General features: G+C 39.8%; 1 protein-coding gene across 2 annotated transcripts in view; it reads right to left on the reverse strand.

Annotated features, from left to right (window-relative positions):
- PCSK5 (proprotein convertase subtilisin/kexin type 5) overlaps nt 1-26,291 on the reverse strand; it is a 259,149-nt gene that overhangs the window by 30,884 nt on the left and 201,974 nt on the right. The window contains exons 21-24 of one of the 2 annotated variants that reach the window (XM_068422259.1): nt 12,527-12,629; nt 9,100-9,236; nt 6,956-7,153; nt 6,555-6,623 (exon numbers count right to left, since the gene is read on the reverse strand). In XM_068422259.1, coding sequence (XP_068278360.1) covers nt 6,555-6,623; nt 6,956-7,153; nt 9,100-9,236; nt 12,527-12,629 — 507 coding nt within the window. Of the gene's footprint in view, nt 1-6,554; nt 6,624-6,955; nt 7,154-9,099; nt 9,237-12,526; nt 12,630-26,155; nt 26,272-26,291 lie in introns of those variants that run through there. The other variant, XM_068422260.1, reaches the window with a different exon arrangement.

Below are 26,291 nucleotides of genomic sequence, written 5' to 3' on the forward strand. Positions count from 1 at the left end.
GATGAGATCAGGAAACTTTAAGGAATAGAAAATTTTAAAAACTGACTTAAAAAATAAATACTGTGTCAAAACTCTGTAGTCTCTCACCAGACATAGTTGACACTGCTGTAGTGAGATTTACACTGCACATGAAGATCCAAAATGTGGTATCAACCAGAGGAGTTATTGCTTACAGGGCTACAAAGAAGAACGAGTGGTTCATTCTTACTCCTAGTAAAATAAAAGGTAAGGGTACTTCAACAGAAATGAAATCAGGACATCAGCAGTACTATCTAACAATTAAGAAAGGTCATTCAGTTTATTTGTCTTAGATTTTATTCTATGAGTTGGATGCTATGTTATCTTTTGTTCTTACTCTACTGGACATTGTTTCCACCTATCAAAATCTCAATGTGATGATTTCAAGAAGCATGAAAGCTGCATATTACTAAAACCAAACTTTCTATGTGTTGAGGTATATTTTTCTGAACATACTTATTATGCTGACATGGTTCCTTATCTTTGAATAGTTTCTTACTACACAGGTAGTTCCTCTGAGTGAATAGCATCGCCCAAAGAGTGCTCTCCTACAAGTAAGAACGTAGACTGCGGGCCAGAGGTCCTACATTTACACCACACACATCAATTAAGGTTTTAACACTAATTTGAACAGCTGGATTCCATTGGTCCTACATTAACAAAACATATTTATGAAGGCAGGACTCATATGGGAAACATTTTCTCTATATGGGGAGAATTCAAGATTTGCACTGCTACAGTCAGTAAGTGGTTCCATAATACAATTCCATATTTTATCACTCCAGGGCTGACCAAAAGTTAAAGCATGTTATTAAGGGCATTGTCCAAATGCCTCTTAAACACCGACAGGCTTGGGGCATCGACCACCTCTCTAGGAAGCCTGTTCCAGAGTTTGACCACCCTCTCAGTAAAGAAATGCCTCCTAATGCGCAGTCTGAACCTCCCCTGACACAGCTTTGAACCATTCCCGTGTGTCCTATCAGTGGAACACAGGGAGATCAGCACCTCCCTCTCTACTTCCCCTCCTCAGTAGAGAGCAATGAGGTCACCCTTCAGCCTCCTTTTCTCCAAGCTAGACAAACCCAGAGCCTTCAGGCGCTCTTCATAGGACATGCCTTCCAGCCCTGTAACCAGCTTTGTTGCCCTCCTCTGGATGTATTCAAGGACCTTTACATCCTTCTTAGATTGTGAGGCCCAGAACTGCACACAGTACTCAAGGTGAGGCCGCACAACACTAAATACAGTGGGACAATCCCCTCTTTTGACTGGCTGTCTATGCTGTGTTTGATGCACCCTAGGATGCAGCTTGCCTTTTTGCATGCTAACTCACATCGAGCCTGCTGTTGACCAGCTCCCCCAGATCCCTTTCTGCAGGGCTGCTCTCCAGCCATTCATCTCCTGGTTTATACTTACTTCCAGTGTTACTCCATCCCAAGTGCAGAATCCAGCATTTGTTTGTGATTATAAAAAAACAAAGTTCTGGCAGAGACACCAGTCTTGGAGCCAGGTGCTGAAGTCCTGGGCGCGCCTGTTTCTTTCAGTGTCTCTCCTTGTTACTGGGAGGATTGAGGAAAAGACTGCACGTGCTCCTGACTCCTTCAGCATTCTTCCCAGAGTCCTAAAGTCTCTTTTGATTGACCTTGGTCTTCTTGTTGGAACATCACTGGCACCCATGTGAAAGAGCAGGAGTAGGTAATAATTTGAAGGCTGTACTAACCTCATCAGTTTTCTGTTGACATCCCTGATCTGGGCCCCGGGGAGGCAGCAAACTTCCCTGAAAAGAGGGTCTGGTCTGCAGATGGTTTAGATTATATTTGTTTTAATATATTTGTTCTTCAGTAATTCCAGCGGAACGATTCAACAACTAACGTTTCTTTACTGTTTTGATTCATGAAGCTCCTGAATTGCAAATTATTGAAGGAGTAGCAATACATGCTTTGTTTGTCTTTGTAATTTTAGGAGTACATTCATTGTTTGGTCAGTGGCTACTGGGCTAGATGAACTTCTGGTCTGATTCAGTACTTTTCTCCTGTGCCTTTATTTCTATGGAGAACTCTAAACTAAAACCTGGAGTATTCTGTGTTTGCAGAACTCATGGTTCAATCTCATATCTTGTTTTTCCAATGACTTGCCCCAAGCTTGGACTTTACTCAGGAAGTAATTTTTTTTCTCAGGGAAAGAAAAATTTCAGAGATAGCATGTTTTCTTTAATACATACATCTTGTATCTTCTGTGCGCAAGGAAATTCTCTTTCACCTATACTCTAGGAAAGATAACATCCTGTAATGTACTGTTCTGCCTACACTGAAATGTCAGTACTGAAAATCATAGAACAGTTCCAAATCTTGCTGGGCATTCTTTTTTGCACAGTTTGCATGTTCTCACTCCAGAAGCCCATGGAAACGAGTCCTATTATCTGCAAATCTAAAACCCATTCTGCAAGATTAACCTCTTGAGGAAGATTTACTCTGAGATAAGAAAGGATCCTTATCATAATTTTCTCCAGTATTTTGAAAGCCAAGGTCTATTCATCATCAGGGAAGGTTTGAAGAAATGAAGTCTTCCTTTGTGTTTCTTAGTTCGCTATGGGAACCAGATCACTTTTCACTCATTAATCACCAGCACAACTGCCAGAGTCACAATCTGTACCTGTGATCTTGAGTCTGTTCACAGTGCTGCCCTTTTAGCTATCTCACAGGTTCACAGAATCACAGAATCAATCAAGTTGAAAGAGACCTCTGGTATCATCGAGTCCAACCTTTGCCCTGACACAACCACGTCAACTAGACCATGGCACTAAGTGCCATGTCCAGTCTTTTCTTAAACACATCCAGAGATGGTGACTCCACCACCTCCCTGGGCAGCCCATTCCAATGTCTAATGACCTTTCCTGAGAAGAAATGCTTCCTAATGTCCAACCTGAACCTCCCCTGGCAAAGCTTGAGGCTATGTCCTCTTGTCCTATCACTAGTTGCCCGGGAGAAGAGGCTGACTCCCACTCCACTACAACCTCCCTTCAGGTTGTCGTAGACTGCAATAAGGTCACCTCTGAGCCTCCTCTTCTCCAGGCTAAACAACCCCAGCTCCCTCAGCCGTTCCCCATAGGTCAGACCCTCCAGACCCTTCACCAGCTTGGTCGCCCTCCTCTGGACTCCAACACCCTTAAATCTCCAAATCTTAAATCTTCTCCAAATACCTTTTCTCTCACTCCTACTGCATTATAGACTGTATTTTCCCCCCATCTCACTCTGTATAATGGATCTTGTGGAGCATTTGCATGTTATTTAATCTCACTTTCTGCCTTTATAGCTGTATGTTTGTACATAGACCTTGTAACCCAGACCAAACTAAATAGGTTCTGGATGACCTTTGAGAGTTGCTCAGCCTGCTAAAACAGAGAGTCACACTTGGGCCTAAATGCCTGTTTTGTAGGCTTTTATTCTTAGTGACATTGCTCCTCGGGGTTTCTCAGTGTTTGTTTTGTAAGACATCTTTGAAAGAGAATAGTGTGATGGCTATTCTGAACATTCTTCACTCTGCACCCTCACTGAGGAGCGCTTTATTCTCAGTGTTAGCCTTTGAAAATAGCCCAGGTACAAAGGTTGGGAAAGCCACGTTGTGCTGCTCTCTGTAGAAACCTGGATGGGTCAGAAGGTGATATACATGGTATTTTGCTACATGGAGATGAGGTAATCTCTGGGAAGCCATGATAAGTATTCACATCTTAACATGTCATTCTTTCGCAAGTTGAGTGAGGTGAGTGGAGATGAATCAGCAAGTAGGTGAGTAAGAATTGGATCAGGAATGTGTGGCTCCATGGGAGGACACTGGCAGGTATGCAAACAAATTGGGAGAATGCCTGACTTTCACAATCCCTTCTGAGAGGAAGACCTATCCTTCTGTTGATTCCTATGAATTTATCAATGATGCACTTGAGCTTCCTGTGTTGCAAATATTCAGCTCCTCAATGAACTAGGTGATCATATTTAGCATTATTGGTTAATGATCTGGCAGTTTCTGCTTGTGAAGTGTACATACACAAGTTAGTAGATATTGCATGTCAGAGAAATTTGTCGCTTATCACCTTCATAAGTACTCATATTTTGTGTCTGTTCATTATGCAGATGCAAAAGCGCAAATGCAAATTTTATTATTTTATTATTAGAAAGAGAGCAAGAGCTGAAAGTGTTTGAGAAAACACTTTGGTCCATGTGTTGTATTTTAAACATATCATATAAGAGCCAGGATTGTTATGTTCTTGCATTATATTGACTCAAATTCTCTTAGAATAATTACTTTAAGTGGCTCAAATTCTGCAGTTTTACCTTATTTTTTTTCTCTTGTCCTAAGTGTCAGCTTATAGCTGACTGCTTTCTAAAAAGGTAAGCTTGACTCTGAAGAAAGTTTCTGAAACTCATTACAGTTTTAAGTGTCTGGAGAAAACATGAGTGATATTCTGAAGTGATCTAAATCTGTGAGTAAGTGAACTTACATTGAGAGGTGGAAGGTAGATCCTGCAACGGCACAAAGAACAACCTCCTCCTTAATGACATTGCTTCAGCAGAACGTTGTCTTTCAAAAGCTACCTTTGTTGAAGAAATTTGATTTAATTTTGTAGACTTCATGGTGTTTTCTGGTGCCCACCAGAAGTCAAGTCATTAAAATTTAATCAAGGCCTGATCATCAAGAGGTGATGAAGACCTGCATTTCCCAGAGTTCTATCTGCATCAGAGGGAGCAACAGCTCATTGCCACTCTAGAAAGTAGGCCCAGAGTGACCAAAATTGTGTTATCATCAGACGTGAGGTATCAAAGTCATAAAGATAATCTTGGCAGTGTGGACTTGAAATTTATTCAGCACACTTTCTTAAACACTTTGTCTGTCCAGTTTTGTTTGTTTGCTTGCACAGCAGTAGGAATATATTTGAAGCTTGTAAGAATTTAGGATTAAACATAATCCTAAAGATTGGATTATTTGTATGTATTATTGTATGTAAAGAGTGGAACATCTCCCTTATGAGGAGAGGCTGAGGGAGCTGGGTCTCTTTAGCTTAGAGAAGACGAGACTGAGGGGTGACCTCATTAATGTTTATAAATATGTAAAGGGCAAGTGTCAAGAGGATGGAGCCAGGCTCTTCTCAGTGACATCCCTTGACAGGACAAGGGGCAATGGGTGCAAGATGGAACACAGGAGGTTCCACTTAAATTTGAGGAAAAACTTCTTTACTGTAAGGGTGACTGAACACTGGAACAGGCTGCCCAGAGAGGTTGTGGAGTCTCCTTCTCTGGAGACATTCAAAACCCGCCTGGACGCGTTCCTGTGTGATATGGTCTAGGCAATCCTGCCCCGGCAGGGGGATTGGACTAGATGATCTTTCGAGGTCCCTTCCAATCCCTAACATTCTGTGATTCTGTGATTCTGTGATACATATTGAAGTCAACCTTAAGACTTGACTTGTCTTTGGCTCTCACTTCAGATTTCAATGTCTGTGCAAGAGTGTGCCTTTCAGATCTGGCGGGATGCCATGCATTTGAGCATGCCATTTGGGCTAGTATGGCCTCAAGAAGAGTCAGATGCGTTTGAGAGCATAGGGGCTGAAGAAGGTGGGAAGGTGAACCCTACTATGTATAGCCATTGTTTTGACACTGTGTACACAAAGCCATAGATCCTTTCGGGATTAGTGCTGTCTAAGGCAAAGAACTAATTTGGGCGTTACTTTACCTAAACCCTGTGCTTTCTTAAGAAGAAATTTGTCTCAGACTTAATAAGTGATGACTGCCTTCCTGATGCGTCATGCTGTTGCCTGTCAGTCTTGAGTTACTGATCAGTTGTACTCCTGTCGATATAGCCACAGGAAACAAAATTTTCTTAATGTAAACACAGAGGAAACAATGAATTGTGGTGTCTTTTGAATATTTTTAATCCTCTGTGAAGGTGAACTATTGAGATACAGATTCAGTCAAGTTCAGTAAATTAAATGACGTTTAACTGAAGACAACAAAATCCCTGCCAACTTCATATTATGTTGAGAAGAAACTTTTTCTCTTAATCCAGCATGAAAAATGAATCAATGTTTTAGTATTTTTTTAGGGCAGTAACATTGCTATTGCAATGACTTGCTCTTGAATGAAATTTAAGGTCTATCCTTATGTCTATTTCCTTAAAAAGCACAGGCTAATGATCTATTTTCAGGCCTAGAAAATCTGAACACCTATGATAAATTTCTGTGTCCGATAAAGGCTTCAGAAAGTCAGTAAATCTCTCAGCCTGAGTGTGACATTCAAGCAGGAAATAAAAAAGCACTGCGAAGATTAACAGCTAAATTAATACAAAAATTATTATTATTTATGCTGGAGATAGAATTTAGAAATAGTGTTCAAAAATAAATACACTGGGAAAAATACAGTTTACTTGGTGAGAGAACCCAGCAGTGACAAATTGCTCAGCACCATGCACATAGACTCCTGACAAGAGAGGGAGGAGGAATAATTTTTCCCTTAAGAATAAGGATAAAGGTTCATAAAGGGAATATTTACCCAAATTGCAGTTCTGGCATCCATCTGAACACGGTATACAATCTTCAGAGTCAGAATCTTCCACTTCACCTAGTTTTGCAAATCACCAATTTTGGGTTAATTCTAGATAACGGAAGGCCAACATTTGGAAGCACTCAGCAAGGTTCCTGGAAATAAACTTTATCCAAATCCAAAAAGGAGAAAGATTGACAGCAATCTCTTTTCTCAATTGTTCTTGTGTAACCCCACTCAGTTTGAGGAGAATACTCCTATTTACATCAACGTGATATTAGAAGAGAATCAGAGCTGGAGTTTAAGGACCTCAGGATCAGGTGTGATTGTATATTTCAAAACAGGAACCAAGACCCTTAACCAGATTTCTGCAAAAAATTAAATACCTCCTCCTGCTGAAGGATGCTTACCTTCTCTACAACTATGCTTCTGACACATGTTTTGAGTAAGGTAGTAGCCTCTGAAACATCTTTTGCAGTGGCTGGAGTTCAGGCAGACCTCACAGTGGCCAGAGCAAGCCACACAGGCATGCTGTGAATGGTAGTAACCTGGAGAACAGCTCTCTCTGCACTCCCCATGATAGAGGAAACGGTCGATCCCTCTTCTATCTGTGTAGCAAACAAATAGGAAGAAGATGTCAGCAACAGAGGACATTTGGGCGTAAGAAGCAGCTTTATGAAGCACCGGTGCTGCAGCTAATGAGAATTAATATTGCTTACTGACTGCTAGATTTGTACAGTTTTACACCAGAGGAGCTAAGATGTATAAAAGTTTCAGGACAGCAAACCTTCCACATTGCTGGAGAATTATGACATATAAAGATGTCATGCTAGTGAATAATTACTGTTTTACATCCATCAATCTAATCTAATAAAATAAGGATCAAGAGATTTCCATTACTGAGTTCCCTTGTAGTGAAGAACAAGTATTTGTACTGTATTGTCCATGCGGATATATAATTGCCATTAGGAAAACAAAGCTGCCCACTTCACCTTTGGAAAAGATCAGTCTGTGTCAGTAGTCGATTAAACTGTAAGCCTCATCCTAGTCACAGCTAGACTCTGGAATCATTTAGATTTTAATCTGAATAGCAAGCATGCATCTATTTGGTATCAGAGCAATAGCATTCTTTAGTGCATAAGGAACTGGGAGGTCCCCTGCTTCAAATCCTTCTGAATGAAATCTGTGAAAACGTTTACAACTCCATGTGTCATGTGCTGAAACATGGGGACTTTTCTAATGGGTTACCCTACAGTATAAACTACATACATTATTGTGCTAATTGTATTTGATTGCTTTAACTATAGAGCAAGAATTTGCTTACCATAATTTATTTTTGAAACTGCAGACAAGGCAGCTATAATAGGGAATAATTGCTGCACAATAGCAGAAGTATTCAGACTTTGTTTCTTTTACTTTTCATGTACAAATCTCTAGAATGATCTTTTCCAGACTCCTCAGGGTGTGACTCCCATCTGTGTCCTCATTTCTTGCTACACAGAAATACAGAAATTCATATTGCTGTCCATCATAGGATCTGAAGTACCATTTGAAAACTTTGTCTACTCAGTCACATTTCCCAAAGTGAGAAAGTCAATCCTATCATCAGTACAACAAATCAATGCTAGCCATATTAGTGTTTTCTTGTAATCTAGACACTTATTACTAAGTAAAGCCTGGGCTATTGATGACTAGGACTGAAATGGAAGTAGCAGGTGAAAGCAAAAAGGCTGTCAATCCATTGTGAATCCTCAGAAAAATCTCACAAAATTTCCCCTTTATTAAGTGAATTGAAAGTTAAATCTTAAATGCTCATTTCCAAGGGCAGTTCAGGCTAGTTACACATACTTGTATGTAATAGCCTCAAGTTCTTAGCCCATCAGGTGTTACAGAGGCAAGAGGGAATAATTTTTAAAATGGAACTTCAAAAGGAGAAGAGTTGCTTTTTGGAACAACCAGATATTTAACTATACTACCGCTCTTTCAACCTAAGCTCTCTAAAAATGTGTCAAAAAGACAAGTTTTTATGTGTGTTAGTGGTAAGCTTCTCTTTGCAGGCCCCGTTTGTCCAGCTGTAGGGCCACAGCAGCCTGCGGTCCCGCCATGCTTGTTTCCTAGCCTTCCCTAAGCAGATGTTTTGAAAAGCACCCCGGCTCCCTGCCTGCTTGTGCAAGCTTGCTCCTTTTCAGTGTAGCACATACTGTGTAGGGGCTGGGGGAGGCATGTGTGAAGCTTTCTTTTCCAGAGGCAGGCTATATAGGTTTTCTGTCATTTTTTTCCTGTGCTACTATTTCTGTTAACAAATCTCCTATTCAAAATATACTAAGGGAAATGTATAAATATGCAAGGACAATGCAGAATTGTGTTTTCTTGTACTTTTTAAAAAATAAATTGAGTTCCAACTCCCTTCAGGGGTAAATAAGATTATGATGCAGATCAATAGCAAAAGCGCTACTTCTTTTATTGGCTCTAACAACTGGCCCTGAGAGCAGAGGGAGAAGGGAACTTGGAGGCCAAGGAAGGAGAAAAAGCTGCAAGAGGAAATCTGTCTTACCTGTTCCACAAGCGATGCATTTGTTAGGTTCACTTCCACTGCAGTCCAGGCAGGTATGATGGCACAAATGACATTGTCCTTTGAATTCAAACTTTCCTCTGGGGCATTGCATAACACAGTGACCATCGTCAAAGACTCTTTTGAGGCAGAGAAAGGCATAGTTACAAATTTAGGAATGATACTTGTTCTTTAAATTTAAAGGAAACTATCAAGAAACCCAGGTTATTCTTTCTTCACTCTATTTGCGGGAGTCTTTGCCCTTTATTCCTTCATGTTCCTGATCTTATTAATAATATTTACTAAGTGGAAAGTCAACCGTGTTTTGAACCTATACCTTAGACTTCAGAGATTAGTTTTTTTCCAAGATTTTTCTGAGCAGAATCACCTTTTTGTGCCGTACCTAGATGTCCTTCTACCACAATCCCTGCAGTGGTCACTTATGTCTATTAGAAGGAGAGCAAGGCTTGGTCTTTCTCTGTGAAGGAATGATCCATCTGTTGAAGTTTCCTATTAGTTTTACTTTAAAGGCTTCCTGTGAACAGTACTATGGCTTCAGTAAAATGAGTTTGTACATAAAGTCAAACATCTATCTGAATCTTGACCTTTTGGAGCTGTATTTTTAAAATTGTGTATCTGCAAACACTTAGGAGATTTGCTGCTAAATGCTATCCTTTTGCTGGGTAATGAAATATTTTCCACAGAACCTTTTTATCTGACGATAATTTCTGGTTCATTTTTCACTGCTACTTAATGTCTACTGATTTTAATCTGGGAGAAAAGTAGGAAAGCACCAATACAGAAATGACTATTAAAAGAATATAAACCAAGTTGCCTAGAATTTGACTGTGTTTCCAATATTAAGAAAATAAGACAGGAGAGAGTGTAATCACACTTAAGTGCTTTGACCAGTTTGGTATCTGAGGACTTGGGACTCAGTTTCTAGAGAAGCTGAGTACCATGCAGGATCTTAGTACAGATTTTGAGACTATCACCTTGTCTGTACACCTGGGGAACAGTAGGCTTTCCGTAACATTAAGGCAGTGCATGCTTCCTTGGAGCCAGCCAATGGCATTAGAGAATGTCTGCAATATGCCTTCATAAATTCGAGTTGCTATGGTCATTGTTAGATTTATTCTGAAAGAAGAGGAAAAAATATCTGCAAAGTTTAAAACCAATTTTGTCAAATAATCTTTGAAACCATTTAAAATTTACCATGATGATTGTAAAATTCATGAAGTATGAAGATGGAAGAATAGGCCATCATGCAAATAGCCTTCCTGAAGTGCACGTAACAAAGAACACTTAGGAATTGATTAAAAAGACTTGCGAGGCTGAAGGCAGGCTGCGGGAGGGAATGAGGGAGAAGCTTGTATGAGTATATGGAATATTCAGCAAAGATGTATCTCTGCTCTGGAGTCTGACAGTAAAATAGTCCTATGCAGACTGTAGCTCATATAGCTATACCTCATGTTTAAGACCATTACTCAGCTCTTCATCAGGACTGCAGCCCCCTCTGGCTGGTTTCTGTGCAAATGGGACAATGTGATTGAAGTACTGGAGGTAGCTGGGCTATGCTTATATGACATGCAAATATTATTGTGTTCTACTACATGTGCTGGCTGTAATGATAGCCATCCTTACAAAGAGCTCACACAGTGGTAAAGTACATTTTTCTTGCTTTTTGTTATGTTGCCCCTAATGGAAGACACCAGCAGGTCAGATCTTGTCTTTGTAGCTCAACCACCAAACAGGAGGATGAGGAATTTTGTGAAAACCAGTTTGGCTGGACAAAAAAATACAATTCCATAATTTTTTAAAAACAATTAACAGCATTTTGGATTGTCAAACAAGATGATGATCTGACAGTGATTTTGTTATGGAATAAGGTGACGTCTACCGCTGAATTTTCACAAAGAACAGGGATTGTTCAGAGTTTTCGTTTTCACGTTATTTTCAGTAATCTCCTCCCCACCAAGTCTTTTCATCCTGTTGAAAGAGGGAAGGTGTTCCCCTGTAGGAAAGCAGCACTGCTGAATTTTAGTCTGTATTATCTAATGGCCATTCATTACTCTCTTCAATAGACACCACCTGAAGCTCTCAAGAGTGACAGGATTTAGGATTCTGTTTCAATTAAACACGTCTATTTCAAGTACATAACGAATAATGTCCATTGGAAGGATTTACTCTTTAGCCTCTGAATTAGATTTTTCTTTATTATTATTTCTTTTACTACTGACTGTCCTAATTTGACTTTTTCTAAGAGCTTTCATAATGTGCAGAAGGAGTACAGAAAGCTTTTGGAAACCTTAGATACCAAAATTGAAAACTGTTAGAGGACTTTTTATAGGGGAGACAGCAGCACCCTTCCAAAAGCTTACAGGGACCTCATTACTGCAAACACCTAGGTGGTTTTGTGTAATGGTGTGGTTCTGTACCCTCTTTGTTTTGCAAATATGTCTGTGTAAATCTCACAACATAGGTTGCAAGGAAACACAGACAATCTAATCTAAATGCAATTGTGAATTGGAGAATTCCAGTCCGCAGTCCAAAATCCTGCCCAAACTTCCTGTGCTAATGCCATTTCTGACATAACACACCTTAATCTAACACTTTTTCCTCAGGTATGAATTTGTTTTGACTCCATTGGCCCTGGTGTGTTTTTTATTGGCATAGTCATATCATAGATATTTGCAGGGTAAATTGCAGGATTGTTTTTTTTGTTTTTTTTTCTATGCCCTACAGGATCTGATTCTGATTTCATACCAGTGTAAATATCACCTGGCTACAATGCAATCCAGTGCAACAGAACCAGAACTATCTGTGCAAGAGTAAAGCTATAGGTAGGACACGAGTTTAAAACCAGTAGACTCCTGGATTAAGTGCAAGATGACCTAAACATAAACCTCTGATCTGCAATGTCCTGTGGAAAAGCTTCTTTCTAGTTCTGTTCGCTCCTCATGGCAGGTTAGAAAAATCAGCTGAACTGAAAACGCCTCAGTTAGGGTACGATGTTTAGGTGCTATGAATATCTCCTGAACTAGCTGACTGCTAGCCTCAGTGCCCATATACATGCCTTGTGCCAAACTCCATAGCTGTGTACAACTACAGATGCCCTAGACTCTTGCTGTTAAATTTGTCATTGTGATTGCTGTTGTGATTCTAGCAATTATGATTTTGAAAGGATGACAACGAATGTGTTAAAAGTAATTTTTCTGTATCTGTGGGAATCATCTGGCTAAACATCAGCTGCCTGTGTAGCCAACTGTCTTGTTCATGTAACACTTGTCTCACTAGGCCTGGTTTTGTTTGCCTTAGTCATTGCTTGCTTCTTCAGTCGACTCTGCAAGCTAGTGCTAAAGACCATACAGCCACTTCTCCAGATGATGATAGGAGGTCTTTGTGCTGCACTGTGCTTGGAGACAATTACCTTGTGAGTGGGCAGCTGATGCAGTTGTCCAGCTCAGGTCCAACGCACTTCTGACAGGAAGCTTCACACAACTGACATTCTTGGGAATCATCAAGATATTCCCCTGGTAGAAAAAAAATTTTTGATTTCAGATCAACATCTCACATTAAAAAAAACCATGCACCAAGCCAGGTTGGAAAATATAATAAGTAAAAGGACTTAGATCTGTTTTGAATTACTGAATTGAGCACATTTCCCTGTGGTACCAGGAAAACAAGTACTGGCTCCCTTGGGGAACCGGGATACTCAGAATTAGTAGTTTCTAGACCTTATTTATTTATTTATTTATTTACTTATTTTTAATTTCCATGTGAATCTGACAGAGAGTGATTCTTGTTGTTTGGGCTAATGCTATTTCTTTTGCATCTGTTGAAGTAATGGGACTCTTTAAGTTTCACCATGGAGGATTACATCAAAACCAGTGCTACCTAGGAGTATTCATTACCTAATGTCCTTTGGTGCAGCTGCAACATGCTTCTGATTGCAAGCTACAGCGTAAAGAGTGTGCTCTCATGAGTATGGGGTATGTTATGTGAGGAGAAGGACTTCAGTAAGCTTCCAGTAATCAGAGACATGTTGGTGCTTCCCAAACCTTTAGCTATACTATAGCATCTTTTGTCCTCCTCCTAAGCTGCTGCTGGAAGACTCCACACCTAAAAGACCGAGGCTTTCATTTAGGTTGAATGAAAATTTGGTGCCCAAGCACCTGTTTGGACTTGAAAAAAATACTTTTGTATTGTGTGAATTGTTGCCTTAAAACTGGAATAAAGCTATAAACACTTCCAGATAATGAATACACTAGTACTACTACAGTGCTGAAGTGCAAAGTTTGTTTCTTTATTTATGAATATTAATTAACATATTGGTACAAACTGGTAAGCTGTACACTTCATAACTCTCAGAGCAGACATATTAATTTGGTAAGTAGCATGAATACTGTATCTGTGTGCAACGTCGTATGGGGGCAGTAAATCGGTTTATCAAGCAGTGTTATAAAGCTCAAGACTGGGTCTTTTATGTCAGTTTGTTATGGGAAAATTTATTCTAGCTGAGTCTACATAATTGAGAGAATTGACTGTTCCTTCATTTTTAAATAATGGAAGAGCTTGGGCAGGCAGTCCTATATAATACATAAAACCTGCAGTTTCTATGGATACTTCAATATGGAGAAACTCTTTCCACTTACATTGCTGCTGGGAAATCCAGATTTGGCAAATGCAGGGAACTTTAGGAGTCAAAATACAAATGTAGAATGACGTGGTTTTGGCTTTCATTTGCAATGAGTTCCTTACATTGAAGAGCAAAGGCACTGTATGGGAAACTATTGCTGTAAGTGTAAAACGATGCAGGAAAAAAACATTTTCTAAAATACTGCAAATTAATTTCTCCATCCCTTGTGTTTTCTAGTCCATATTAATCTGTATTAACAAATTTTATAATACTTGAAATCTCTGGTATGAGATGTAAGCTAGGATAGTACTTATGCTTAAGGGGATGGGAACAGTATAGTTATAAAGGCATACCAACTGGAACATCCAGCCAACAGTGGGCAAAAGCTGAGGTACCCAAAATGTAGGTAAAGATACAGTTTTTATTTTGTAAATGTTTGTGTGGCTTCTGAAGAAAGGAAAATGGTAAAAGACAAGCCAAAAACTAGTGACAGAGCCACACAGAAGACGAAGACAGTGCTCCTCAGAGGCTGGTCTGGGATCAGTGCTAACTGGGAAGAAGTTCAGAACTGGGAGCAAATGAACAGCCTCCTGATGAGATCAGGAAAACAGAAATTTTTGTATGCATACACTTTCACACATTTTTATAGTTCTCATTATCCAAAGACCATTTTGTATATATATATTTACATGCATTTATGTAATCCCCCACATGCCCGTATCGGGCAAACATTGAATCGTGTAAATTGACATGATTCCATGGAAGTTGTGTAGCTTTTCTGAACTGCAACATTGTGTCTTGTATGATAGATTACTTCATAAAGGACTAATGATAAAAACAATATAAATTGTATAGCTGTTTGACATAGAATTCAGCAGGATTCTGAATTTATCCAGATATTACTGAGATAAAATGTATCGATGAATAGCTATCACAATACATAGAATTCATAACTCTCACTTTCTAGAAAAAAAAGACTGCGGCCTGCTATCCAGTAGATCATCAGGCCATTGACAGATTTGCTTAATGTAGGCCTGGAGTCTTTCCAATACATATTCAGAGGGTATAATACGGAATCCCATGATCTCAAATACTTTATGAGATTTTAAAGTATAATTTGATACATACATATATATATGTACACACATACATATATTTAGACAATACACAACCATGAAAAAATGCAGTATGTGGAAAGTCTTATTATTGCAGGTCTGGTGGCTCATGCGTTACACTACCAGTTTTACATCACCGGAAAATCTGTCAGGGCAACGTTATTAAAGAATTGCTTCTCTGATGTTGTTTTGTAATACGTGTTACAAAACTTTTTGTTTCTCCAGTCCTTCACATCATTTGCCAGCACTGCCTGTATGCTTATCCATCAAACCTGAGCTACTAATTCATACACTTCAGCTATGGCCACTCAAATCCTTCCCACATGGTAAAGTGCTTAGTTTTAAAAGGTTTTTGTTATTTCTTTGTTACGCCTTTCATTGGACGTGCTGTAATTCATTTCAGCTGTGCTGGAATAGTGCCAGAAAGATCAGTTCTCTGCTTACTTTATCCTCCAAGTTGGAGCATTTTAAAGCATACTATTACAAGAATGTGCACCAGAAAATGCTTACATATTAGGCCCTCTGAATTGCAAGTCACATCTAGAACCGTAGATCTGCCGCTAAATGTTAACGAAATAGTTTTTAGTGGATATTCAAAGACTTAACACTGAAATGCAGCTTTAAAGAAGACTTTTAAACTATTCCAGAGGGCAGTTTAACTGTTTGCCAGAGTTCATTGTGCGCGATATGTTTCTTTACGAATCTCGCTAGATAAATACTAGTTACCAAAGCCTTAACTTTCTTATTTTTTTGTTTCTTCTGTATTAAAATTTTTTATCTGTCCAACATACATAATGGGGGAATACTCTCAGCGATGTGTCTCAGCTATGCCTTCAATCAGGCAATGCTCGTCAGTTACTTTGGATTATCCCATATTTAAGCTTCATTTATTTCTCAATTCTGTTACCTTGTCATCTTGTTTAAAAACATTTGTCACCTTGTTTAAAAAAAAAGGAGGCTATTTAAAAAAATAAGGCTATGTTGACAGACATAATGCCTCATAATGGGAAGATTTTCATGTATAATTTTTTGTGTCCTGAGTTAGAAATGTTTAATTCCACATCTGGGCCACATCCGGTTGTAGGCTGTGCCTTTAACTGCATATAACAGCCCTACACTTACGCTGAGTTCCTACCAGTTGACATGACACATTTTAAAATGAGGTAAAGACTATTAGCTTCGGAGGCAGAAAAACTGAGTTGCAGTAAGATCATTAAGTTCGTGTGTAATAGCAATCTCAAACCTGTTTCTCCCGAGTCCGAGATTAGAGCACTATCATAGTTGCCAAGTCGTTGCTATGTCTTTGCATAAGCAGTATTAAGTATACAGCCCCTACCTTGTCACTTTTTCTCTCCTGCTTTCGAAAAGCTGTGCCATTCATTGACAGCACATGGTGTTTCAGGAGACCAGTTAGATGAGTGTTGAATATACTTGTAAGTTTTGCCTGGAGATACACAGTTTTATGTGCTGGCAGTCAAAAATGAATCTCTCTTGTAGCCCTGCCATGAGACTCAGTCACTGCAAGTCACATGTTACTTCCCCACTTTTCTTAATCAAAACATCACTTTATGTAATTTAAAAATGTTAATTGGTTATCTTCTATAGCATTGCCCCAGTGGCTTTTCTTTAAAATCAATGAAAAAAATGACCTTATTTCCTCCCTTTTGCTTATTTGCTTTCATGGGAACCTGGATACGGATTTTGTACTTGGGCTTTTGGATGTAATCTTACGGGTTACAAAGGTTTCACAGAGCAGACAAAGACACATTGATCACAATTGTTTTTCATTGATCAGCAGTGAGAACTGAGAGGATTCAGTCTTAGGGAGCTCTCTGCTTTTTCCGTGTTCGGCCTTGACACATTTTATTTTGGCTGGCTCGTGGGATCAGCTCCTTGAGTTTTGCTGAAGAAATATTTACCCATAAAGCTTATGTCCAAAAGAAACGAACTTACACTAACCTGGCAAGTGCAAGGTCCTGCATGTGGGGTGGGGCAATCCCAAGCACAAATACAGGGTGGGCGGAGAATGGACTGAGAGCAGCCCTGAGGAGAAGGACTTGGGGGTGATGGCTGACGAGAAGCTCAACATGAGCCGGCAGTGTGCACTTGCATCCCAGAAGGCCAACCGTATCCTGGGCTGCATCAAAAGCAGCGTGGCCAGCAGGTCAAGGGAGGTGAATCTGCCCCTCTACCCTGCTCTCGTGAGACCCCACCTGGAGTACTGGGGTGGAGCCCCCATCCAGCTCTGGGGGCCCCAACATAAGAAGGACATAGAGCTGTTGGAATGAGTCCAGAGGAGGGCCACAAAGACGATCAGAGGGCTGGACCACCTCTCCTATGAAGACAGGCTGAGAGAGTTGGGGCTGTTCAGCCTGGAGAAGAGAAGGCTCCAGGGAGACCTTCTAGCAGCCTTCCAGAACCTGAAAAGGGCCTACAGGAAAGTGGGAGAGGAGCTTTTTACAAGGGCAAGTAGTGACAGGATGAGGGGGAATTGTTTTAAACTGAAAGAGGATAGATTTAGATTAGATATTAGGAAGAAATTCTTTACTGTGAGGGTAGTGAGACACTGGAACAGGTTTCCCAGAAAAGTTGTGGATGCCCCCTCCCTGGCAGTGTTTAAGGCCAGATTGGATGGGGCTTTGAGAAACCTGGTCTAGTGGAAAGGTGTCCCTGCTTGTGGCAGGGGGGTTGGAACTTGATGGTCTTTAAGGTCCCTTCCAACCAAAACCATTCTGTGATTCTATGATATAACAAGCCACTGAAATTCACCCTGAGGATTCCTCTTAAAGTTACCCTCCTGTTTAGCCCAAAGCCTTAATGTTTGATAGATTACATGTCCTTGAAAAAAATCTTATCTTCCTCTGGAAAATGTTAGGACATGGAGATTACCGCATTTCCTTTCTTCCAAAATTTTGGACAGTCATACAAAATTTGAGCCTGGTTTCCAATTATTTGTCTAGCTTCAGCTTTTAGTCTCCTGCTAATTATTCTCCACTCAGTCATTTTACAAACTGACCTAATTTCGGTCTCCCTATTTGGATGTGCAGAAGGGACAAAGAAGATATCCTTCATGGGCAAAACTTTGGGGTGCTATGATTTGAGGTGATGAAAGGGACTCGGGATGGGAAGTCTTCCTTTCAAAACTGCTCTAGGCAGTCATCGACCAGAAGGCTGAAGTTAGGATGTTGGTTCCTAAGTCACTGAAGCTCCCCCTTGTGCCTAGGGACAAAGCAGAACCTTGAAAAGGGCTGAATGTCTCTTCCCTGAACAGCGGTGTGTGGCGCTCAGTGTGATATAATGATTTTAGGATGAAAGGCCCTTTTGTTGCAGGATTAGCTGAGATCACACAGAGCCTCAGGTTAACTTTAGTCGGGACAGGCAGGAGAGAAGCAATTGCCTTTATCAACTACACTATCTTACACAGCCCTCTATTCTTTCCCCTGCAGAATAAAAATATTTACATTAGCCAAAGCTGCCTTTTTGCTGACACAAAGGGATTTTTCCCCCTCTTTATTCTGTGTGTTTCTTCCCTCATTTCTATGTAGTATTTATACAATGGTTGTTAGAAACCCATTGAAGAGCCAGAACCCTCAGGGGTACTGAGAGGGCAAAATAGACTCCAGAAAGACATTTTTTAGCATTTTAAAAATCAGCTTTACACCTCTGTTTGTACTAATAATGTGGATGCCTGGAAGTAAAAGCTAGCTGGGATCAGGGTTTCTCCCTTGCCTGTGTAAACACAAAAGTCAGAGCCTGGCAAGGTTTTCTGCTGCTCACCTGGAGCCTGAAATTTGATAGCCCCATGAGAAAGTGGGAAGGGGAATGGAGCAATCCTGATCTGTATTGCTAATGCTTTGTTCTTTACCTTTCCCACTTCTTGAAGGAGGGGGAAATACTATGCCACTCTCAAAATTTGAGACTGACAGTGGTAAAAAAAAATCTGTTTAGCCTCTCCATTTCTGGAGCTTCCCAACTGGAAATTTCCCTGTCTGATCTTGTCAAGCTTCCTGTTTTTTTTGTGAAGCTCAGTAGCTGGGAATTTCCTAAAGGGCAGCAGAATGGAGACACCTGAATTTCACTGAAAATTATCTCATTGTGCTGATAATAGTACTGCTTTGGAAATCCAGGTAGTTTCCTGTGAAATATGCAAAAGAAGGGTGGAAGCTGACTGTATACACTGAGCAAAGCTGGTGTTATTTGCACCTGGAGTAAATTAAAGATAGGATCTTTCAATGCCAGAGGAAAACATGAGTCATACCCCAGAGGCAACCATGGCAGCGCAGCATCACTCTCCTATGTTATACCGCAAGGAGTATGTAATTTATATAAACAGAGCCTTCCCTGTCCACGGGATTTCTGCAGTCAGACTTGGATGGGAAGAGCTAGATGTCTCAGGGCAGTGTTTCAGTGGAGTCATCTGTCTTAAACAGAGAGACCCCTGCACAGAGTGTTTGTACTGGAGATCTCCAACTTAATCAGGATGTGAACGCAGATCTGCTGATAACTGGGCATATTTCAGCAGGCAAACTATTGCCCTGACAAGATATAATGACATAGATTCATACTGCTAATCAAATGCAATTTCTGTTTAATTTGTGGAGATGAAGACATATTAAAGTCTGAAAGAAATCTGCCAAAAAGATACAAGTTTATCTCCTTGGAAGTAAGGAGCAGACCAAATTAAGTCTTTTAATAAGAGGTATAAAGGAGTAAATTTTATTCCTATCTGTAACTCTTCAGCCAACTCAATACCCTATGCCCTGGATCACACTGGTGATCTCCCCTCGCTTAAAATCTGCCCTGGTTCCTTGTCTCCACTATAAGCATTTCAGGAATAGCCAAGGTAATCACTTTTGATGATTAACCTGGAAAGCACAGTCCAGGATGTTCCCTTTAGTGATGACATGTTCCATGCTGAGGGTGCAGAAATGGATAAATGATACAGGTGTTCTAATTCAAATATAGCTGGAGAGAGGTTTTGTGGCCCCATTTGGCTATGGGAGCTCTTTGAACCCTCCTTTCAGTCTTTGGATTGAAAGTGTTCAGGGAGGCTGTGCTACAGGCAGACCCAGCAAGAGCGGCATTTACACAACTTCAGTTCAGTATGGTCTTGCTCTTGGAGTAAGAAAAGGGGCTACTTTATTTGGGAATGAATATTGGAGTTATTTCTGTCTTTTGATCCCGTGGTATTGCACAGAACGGCACATTAGCATGACTACAAGCACCGTGGCTGACAGCAATGCCATCCATGGGGACTGGCACCAGGTGCTACAGTTTCCTTCCAACCCACATCTCAACGAACATCTGCAGGCATCAGGAGGAGGTCAGTGGGCAGGCCAAGGACAATTGTAAAAGGAAAAGAAATGCAGTATTATCTGAATTGTAACTGAATCACACTAGTCATGCTCCAGTGAACGTTCAGTGTTATTATTGAGTTTGCATGATGGAGCCATTAATGCTTGTGTAAATAAATATCCACTGCCTGTCAATGTTCTAGCTTATCCCCCCCTGCTGACTGGAAAAATGGGTACTTAATCAGCTCATTGTGTAACAACATAAAGCAAAGATGTCTACTGTGTTTTGTGACGGGACAGTATTTTTTGCTTTGAAAAGTGATGTTTTCCCAGAAGACCTTCAACAAATCCAACCCCCAAACACTGAGAAACACTGATAAATAAATGATTGTACAAGGGGCATTCTTCTAAGCTGTCCCTTGCCCATCTTTGGCAACAAATGCATGAGCTGCTCATAAAAAAGAGATGTAGCAAAAAACAGCCTTTGGTGTGGCACTGAAAGGCTGCATTTGTCGCTTACTGGAATTATTTATTTTAAATGCTTAGTGCCTTCTCACCATAATATGCTTTCCTTTGACTACATTTCCCATGCTAGAAGTGAAAATTGGCTCGTGGTGGTGTCTGCTAGCTTTGCGCAGCAGGTGAACATTACTGCAATCTCTCTGGCTTTATCCTGAGAATTTCAGGGCAGTTTCCCTAGTGGGACCCAATGTTACTGTGCTCTTGAGACTTCACAGAAATGTCTCAGGACTTCAACAGATCTGAATCCTCTTTGCTCATCAGTGTGGAAGCAATGGTGGTGCAGGTGTTGGTTGCACTTCCACTGGTAGGATGCAATTCTAAGGTTCAGAGCCTTAATTTGTTCTCAAGGACACTGTGTTGCTACCCACAATTCTTTAGTCCTTGCTAATGAGGAGGATTTAAGCCCCAATACACTCTCATGACAAGTGGTAGTAAATAATCAGATAATCAATTTCATCAAAAATTGAAATCTCCCCATTAAGTAAGACAAGTAAATAAAAATTATGCCAAACAGAAATAAGTTTTTCCCCTGCTAAACAAAATGTTCATCAAAAATACGTTTGCAACCTTTTTTTTTTCATATATTGAAACAGCATATTCTGAACAAGCTCATGCAAGTTGTTGTTGGTGTCAGTTTCTTTTTGAGGAAAACTTGACTAGGGTTTTTCTTTGTATGCTGTAAAACTTTTTTAATGCTTGTTTAAAATATTTTGCACAAACATCTAATGGCAGAACTTTTCTTGATTCATTCTGTACCAATGACATGACAATGGCATATCCAATATAAATATAAGGCATGGTAATGGATCACAGACAAGTTATTGTTCCACGAGTTGCACTGCAAATTGAAAGCTTTGACTCATACAAGCAGTCACTTAAATCTCTTTACAGGAATCTTGAATTTATAACAGACCTTCTTACAGTCATTCAGTTCATTAAATAATTTCATTAAAAAATAGCAGATAGTTACCTAAAGTGGTCACTCATACAGATAATGTTCACTGTGGTTATGATGTGGCTATTAAGAGGATTAACTTGGTCATTACCTGTTGCAACCTGTATTTAGTGATGGGTGAAATTGCTGTAGTCAGCTCTAGTATCTCTGTATATAGGTTTACTCATCTTCAAGGCTCATACTGTCATACCTCTTATCATTACCTGACAATGTGGAACAAGCAGCAGCCCTGCTATTACATAATATATTCAATAGCAGGGGTTACTCAGAATTTCACAGGACATTGGGAAGTTGCAATCCCAATAGAGATTGGGGTAGTCTGTAAGGTCTCATAGGGAAATCTTTATTAGAAAACAGAGTCCTCCACATAGGGGGAGTTTGCAAGCCTCCCCAGAAAGAGACAAGATGTGCCAGTGGAGATTGGTATGTGGGTAGGTAGGGCCTAAGCCAAGAGCCACAGGAGCTGCTGGTCAGAAGTATAAGGTTTTTCACTGGCATATCCTGGCAGGTATCTGATTTGCTGATACTGCAGCACTGGTGTGTGACTGAGGTGGAGAGCTGCAGCTAGAAGGGGGTAAGGCTGTAACCCCACTGCAGAAAAGGATGCACTTCTTCTATTATAAAAGGACACCCTCACATAACAGGCTTCTGCAGGTCTGGGGCACGCTAAACTTTTTTCTGCGTAAAAATAGTGTTAGAACATGTATGGGATTTTTTTTTTTTGGAGCAAAGCTGTCATTGTCTTTGGGACTTTAGTAAAGAAGAGGTCTAGTTGGGTGGCGAGTTTGCATGTAAATCAAGGATTGTGTAAGGATTCTCCTAAACAGACATGAAGCGGCCAATACTTTACCATGGAAGTGACATGTCTTAACTAGAAAAGCATCTTCAATTTGTCACTGCTTTTAGACTTGAGATATAAATAAGGCAGAAATCAAGGAAGCGATTTGGACTCATGCCAGTCCTTCCAGGCATGGAGAAAAGTATCATTTTGTTCATGCTTAGCAGTTTCTGTTCTTCCCAAAATGGTCCCTATCTGTTCTGCATACCAGCAACATAGTGTCAAATACTGAACACCCCAAACCACTCACCACTGAATCAGAGAAGGATGATTGATCACCTAAGAAAACTCTGCATCTGGGAACAAACTAGCACCCTTCTATTGCAATCCTGTTGCTGCAGCGATCTTTTTGTACCAGAACTAACTATAATAGTGCTTACGAATTCTGCTTGCATCTGGCCACTGCTATTAAGGCATCAAAAATAGAAATGATCAAAGAGTCTGAGCTGACACCAGAAAGTACTGGTTTTCAGCCTAAAATTCAGTTGTATGCTTACTTGTCTGTGAGACTTCACAGCTCAACATTTACAGATATGCCCTCTAGAGCAGACTTCTTTGGCCAGAACTATAAGAAGTTTATTATCACTCTTTGTACGTTTCCTACCCAAAGAAGATGAAATCTTGACAATAAAAGACACCATGACTGACTGAATTTCTCATGCCAGTTGGAAGATGTAGGTGGGGTGGGAGCTGAAAGAAGCAGCTCTTCATACAGTACTGGTGTAAGGGTTAGGCCAACTTTTTTTCCAGGTATGGTCTTACCAAACTACTGCTAAGAGGGTGCCATCCCACATACGCTTGCTCCCCAGACTGACAGAGAAACTGTGAGAATGACGACCTAACTCCTTGTTTTGAAACCAAGCTGGTGACGAGATATTTAAGGCTGAAAAGTGGTTTTTTTTTTTGGGAAATTCTTTACATGGCCTCAGTGAACATGCCTAAAACATAATTTTGGACTAGATGATCTTTCGAGGTTCCTTCCAATCCCTAACATTCTGTGATCATCTGAATATATAACTTCTTGGATAAGTTGCCACTTCAGTCTCCACTTGGGTTGGAGGACTAAGCAGGAAATGAATGAGAGCATCAGCTAATGTCGATGGAGGATCTCACCCTGCAGGGGTCACAGATGAGTCTACATGGAGACCTTTTGATCTACGGACAAGGACAGAGAGCCTGCAGTCTGGGGTTGTGATCTGAGGTGTACTGGATGTGAGTATTGACATGTGAACAGACATCAATATCTCACTGCGCAAATGGCCACATATGACTGCAAAGATGAAACCTTCCTCCCAAAATGTCTGAGATTAGACTCATCACAAACTCTTACAGGTCAGAGGAAGCCAACGTTGTTACCCGCTAGGGTTCAGACATGGCTGTACTTCTACTACACAAAAGGTGTCTGCCACAGAAACCACACATTTCTGCAATCATAAATTCCATCACTTCAAACAAAAAAAAACCACAATAAAATTAAACACCCTTACCCTCCCAATTTGTTTCAATGACTCGTGTGTGGTATGTAAGTGCTCTATACCGTAAAGCTACCTGGGCCCTTCAACAAAGATATTTTACATATAGATTATCAACATGTTTTTCCAGACCAAAAGAGCAAGAATTTAGGTTAATTTAATAGAAAAAATAAAATATGGAATAACATTGATTTTGGCCAATATCAATTACAACAGAACTACCCTATTTTACAAATAACAACTGAACATTTTACACATGTACAGTATTTTTTCAGTAAAAATTGAATTTGGATATAACAATGTGTCAGTTTTTTTAAAGAAAACAAAGATATTAATTTCTTCTCTATAATAGTGTTAGAGACATTTGTAAGTATCCAAACAAATTCTTTACAATCCATTACATCATTAAATCTCAATTATGAATATATATTTATATATAATATATATATATAATATTAACTTAAACTTTGAAAGCATTATGTTCTAGTTAAACATGTTATACTGAGGAATGAGGCAGTAACAGACTAGTAGTTAAACTAGCACAAATTTTAAATTTGAATGTTTATCAGAAAATTTGTAATGGGCACCAAAGGAGCTTGACTGGCCCCCTGTCATACCGAACCAGGTTTTAATAGTTTATCTGCTCTCTGCTAAAGATGGCACATTACCTCTATAGGTTTGTATCCATTCATTTGTAAAACTTCCACAATCATTTCTGATCATCTTTATTTTCTAACATTTACATGCTTAAACACCTGCAATACATTTTCTATTTGTGTGTCCTGGAAAGGTAATCGAGAAAGACACTTTGTACATTTTAAGTATTATCCCCTGAAAACAGTATCTTTGAAGTTCAGTCTTCTGTTTTCTGCTAAATGACTCTCTTTTGAACTGTATGGTAAGTGAAGCTGATGAAGATATATTAAATGGAAATTTGTACCAGCAGCCATGTACCTGGGTAAAGAGAGAAAGGCAAGGGCCACTTCTCTTACCACCCATGATGGTTTTACAGTGAGGTAACTCCATTGGCCTCAGCAGGACTACTCCTGCTGAAATTTCTATTGGGAGCAGTTAAAAGCAGATTCAGGCCCATCATGACACGATTGTTACACCAACAGAACCATTGATTTATTGCCCTATATGTAATTATTCCTGGAGATGTATTTGGCACAATTATAAATCCAGTCCTGTAAATACATTCTATCGCATATAGTCACACTGGCATATATATATGGGCACTATGAAATAGCTCCACATATCTATGATAATATCCCCTTTTTTGTGAACATTACAAGACAACAATAATTTATGAATACTTCTTACATGTTAGCAATGTTTTCTGACTTTTGAGCGTATACATTACTCTCGCTTATGCAAACCAAGAGAACTAGTATCTCTTGAATTTGATCACTACAGGAACAATGTTTTTCTTAAAGTTTATTTGAAATAGCTTTAACAATTTAAAAAAATAAAATAAAAATCCTAGCATATCTGTTAATAAGCTAGCTGTCTAAAAGTGAAATCTATATGACCAAAACCACATTTTGGGCAAACATATATACATACTGCATGTGATACATAAAACAGCACACAGCAGAGGAAGTAAGAAAGAAATGTGTGCAGAAATGTTCACTTTTGTTATTTTTTAAATACTGTTACAAAAGGGGCAGAACTTAGTCCTGCAGCTAATGATGTTTTTGATCCCCTCAGGAACTCAAGTTCCCCCTGTTAATACATAGCACAAAAAAGACTAATGCAAACATTTTTATATTGTTTAGAGTTAATCCATGTAAACTTGTGTTGTATTCTTGAAACACTCTTTAACTATCTATCTTGAAAGGGAAAGAAGTAAGAAAAATAGGGAAGAAAAAGGATCTTCAAAAAACAGGAATAATCCTAAGGTTGACAGGAAATCAAATCATGAGTTAAACATTAATTTTGGCATCAAATGCTTTGGTCACACAATACTGACTCTGTGATTCTGGATGCTTAGCTCGAGACATCCAGTTATGAAAGGTAGGCGTGTTGTAGTTTTTCCGTTTAAGTTCCAACAAACAGTTCACCATCTCCCCAGACAAAGAGGGGGGAGAGAGAAAGAGGTGGCTTTCTGTTTTTTTTTTTTGTTGTTTTTTTTTTGTTTTGTTTTGTTTTGTTTTTTCCTTTTTCAATAATATGGATTAATCTACAAGTCTACAGGAGCAGGAGGATGCTGGGAGGTGTCAGTTCACCCCTTGTGCGTACATGTTCTGCAACACAATTGCTGAAGCACTTTCCGCTGGCAGAGATTGTTCTTTTTCACCAGCATACAGAATCCTCCCTCGGCCCAGGACTCTTCCGTGGCTTCCGGAGGGCAGCAGCAA

The sequence above is a fragment of the Nyctibius grandis genome, chromosome Z (genome assembly GCF_013368605.1).
Source record: "Nyctibius grandis isolate bNycGra1 chromosome Z, bNycGra1.pri, whole genome shotgun sequence".
Lineage (NCBI taxonomy): Eukaryota > Metazoa > Chordata > Aves > Nyctibiiformes > Nyctibiidae > Nyctibius > Nyctibius grandis.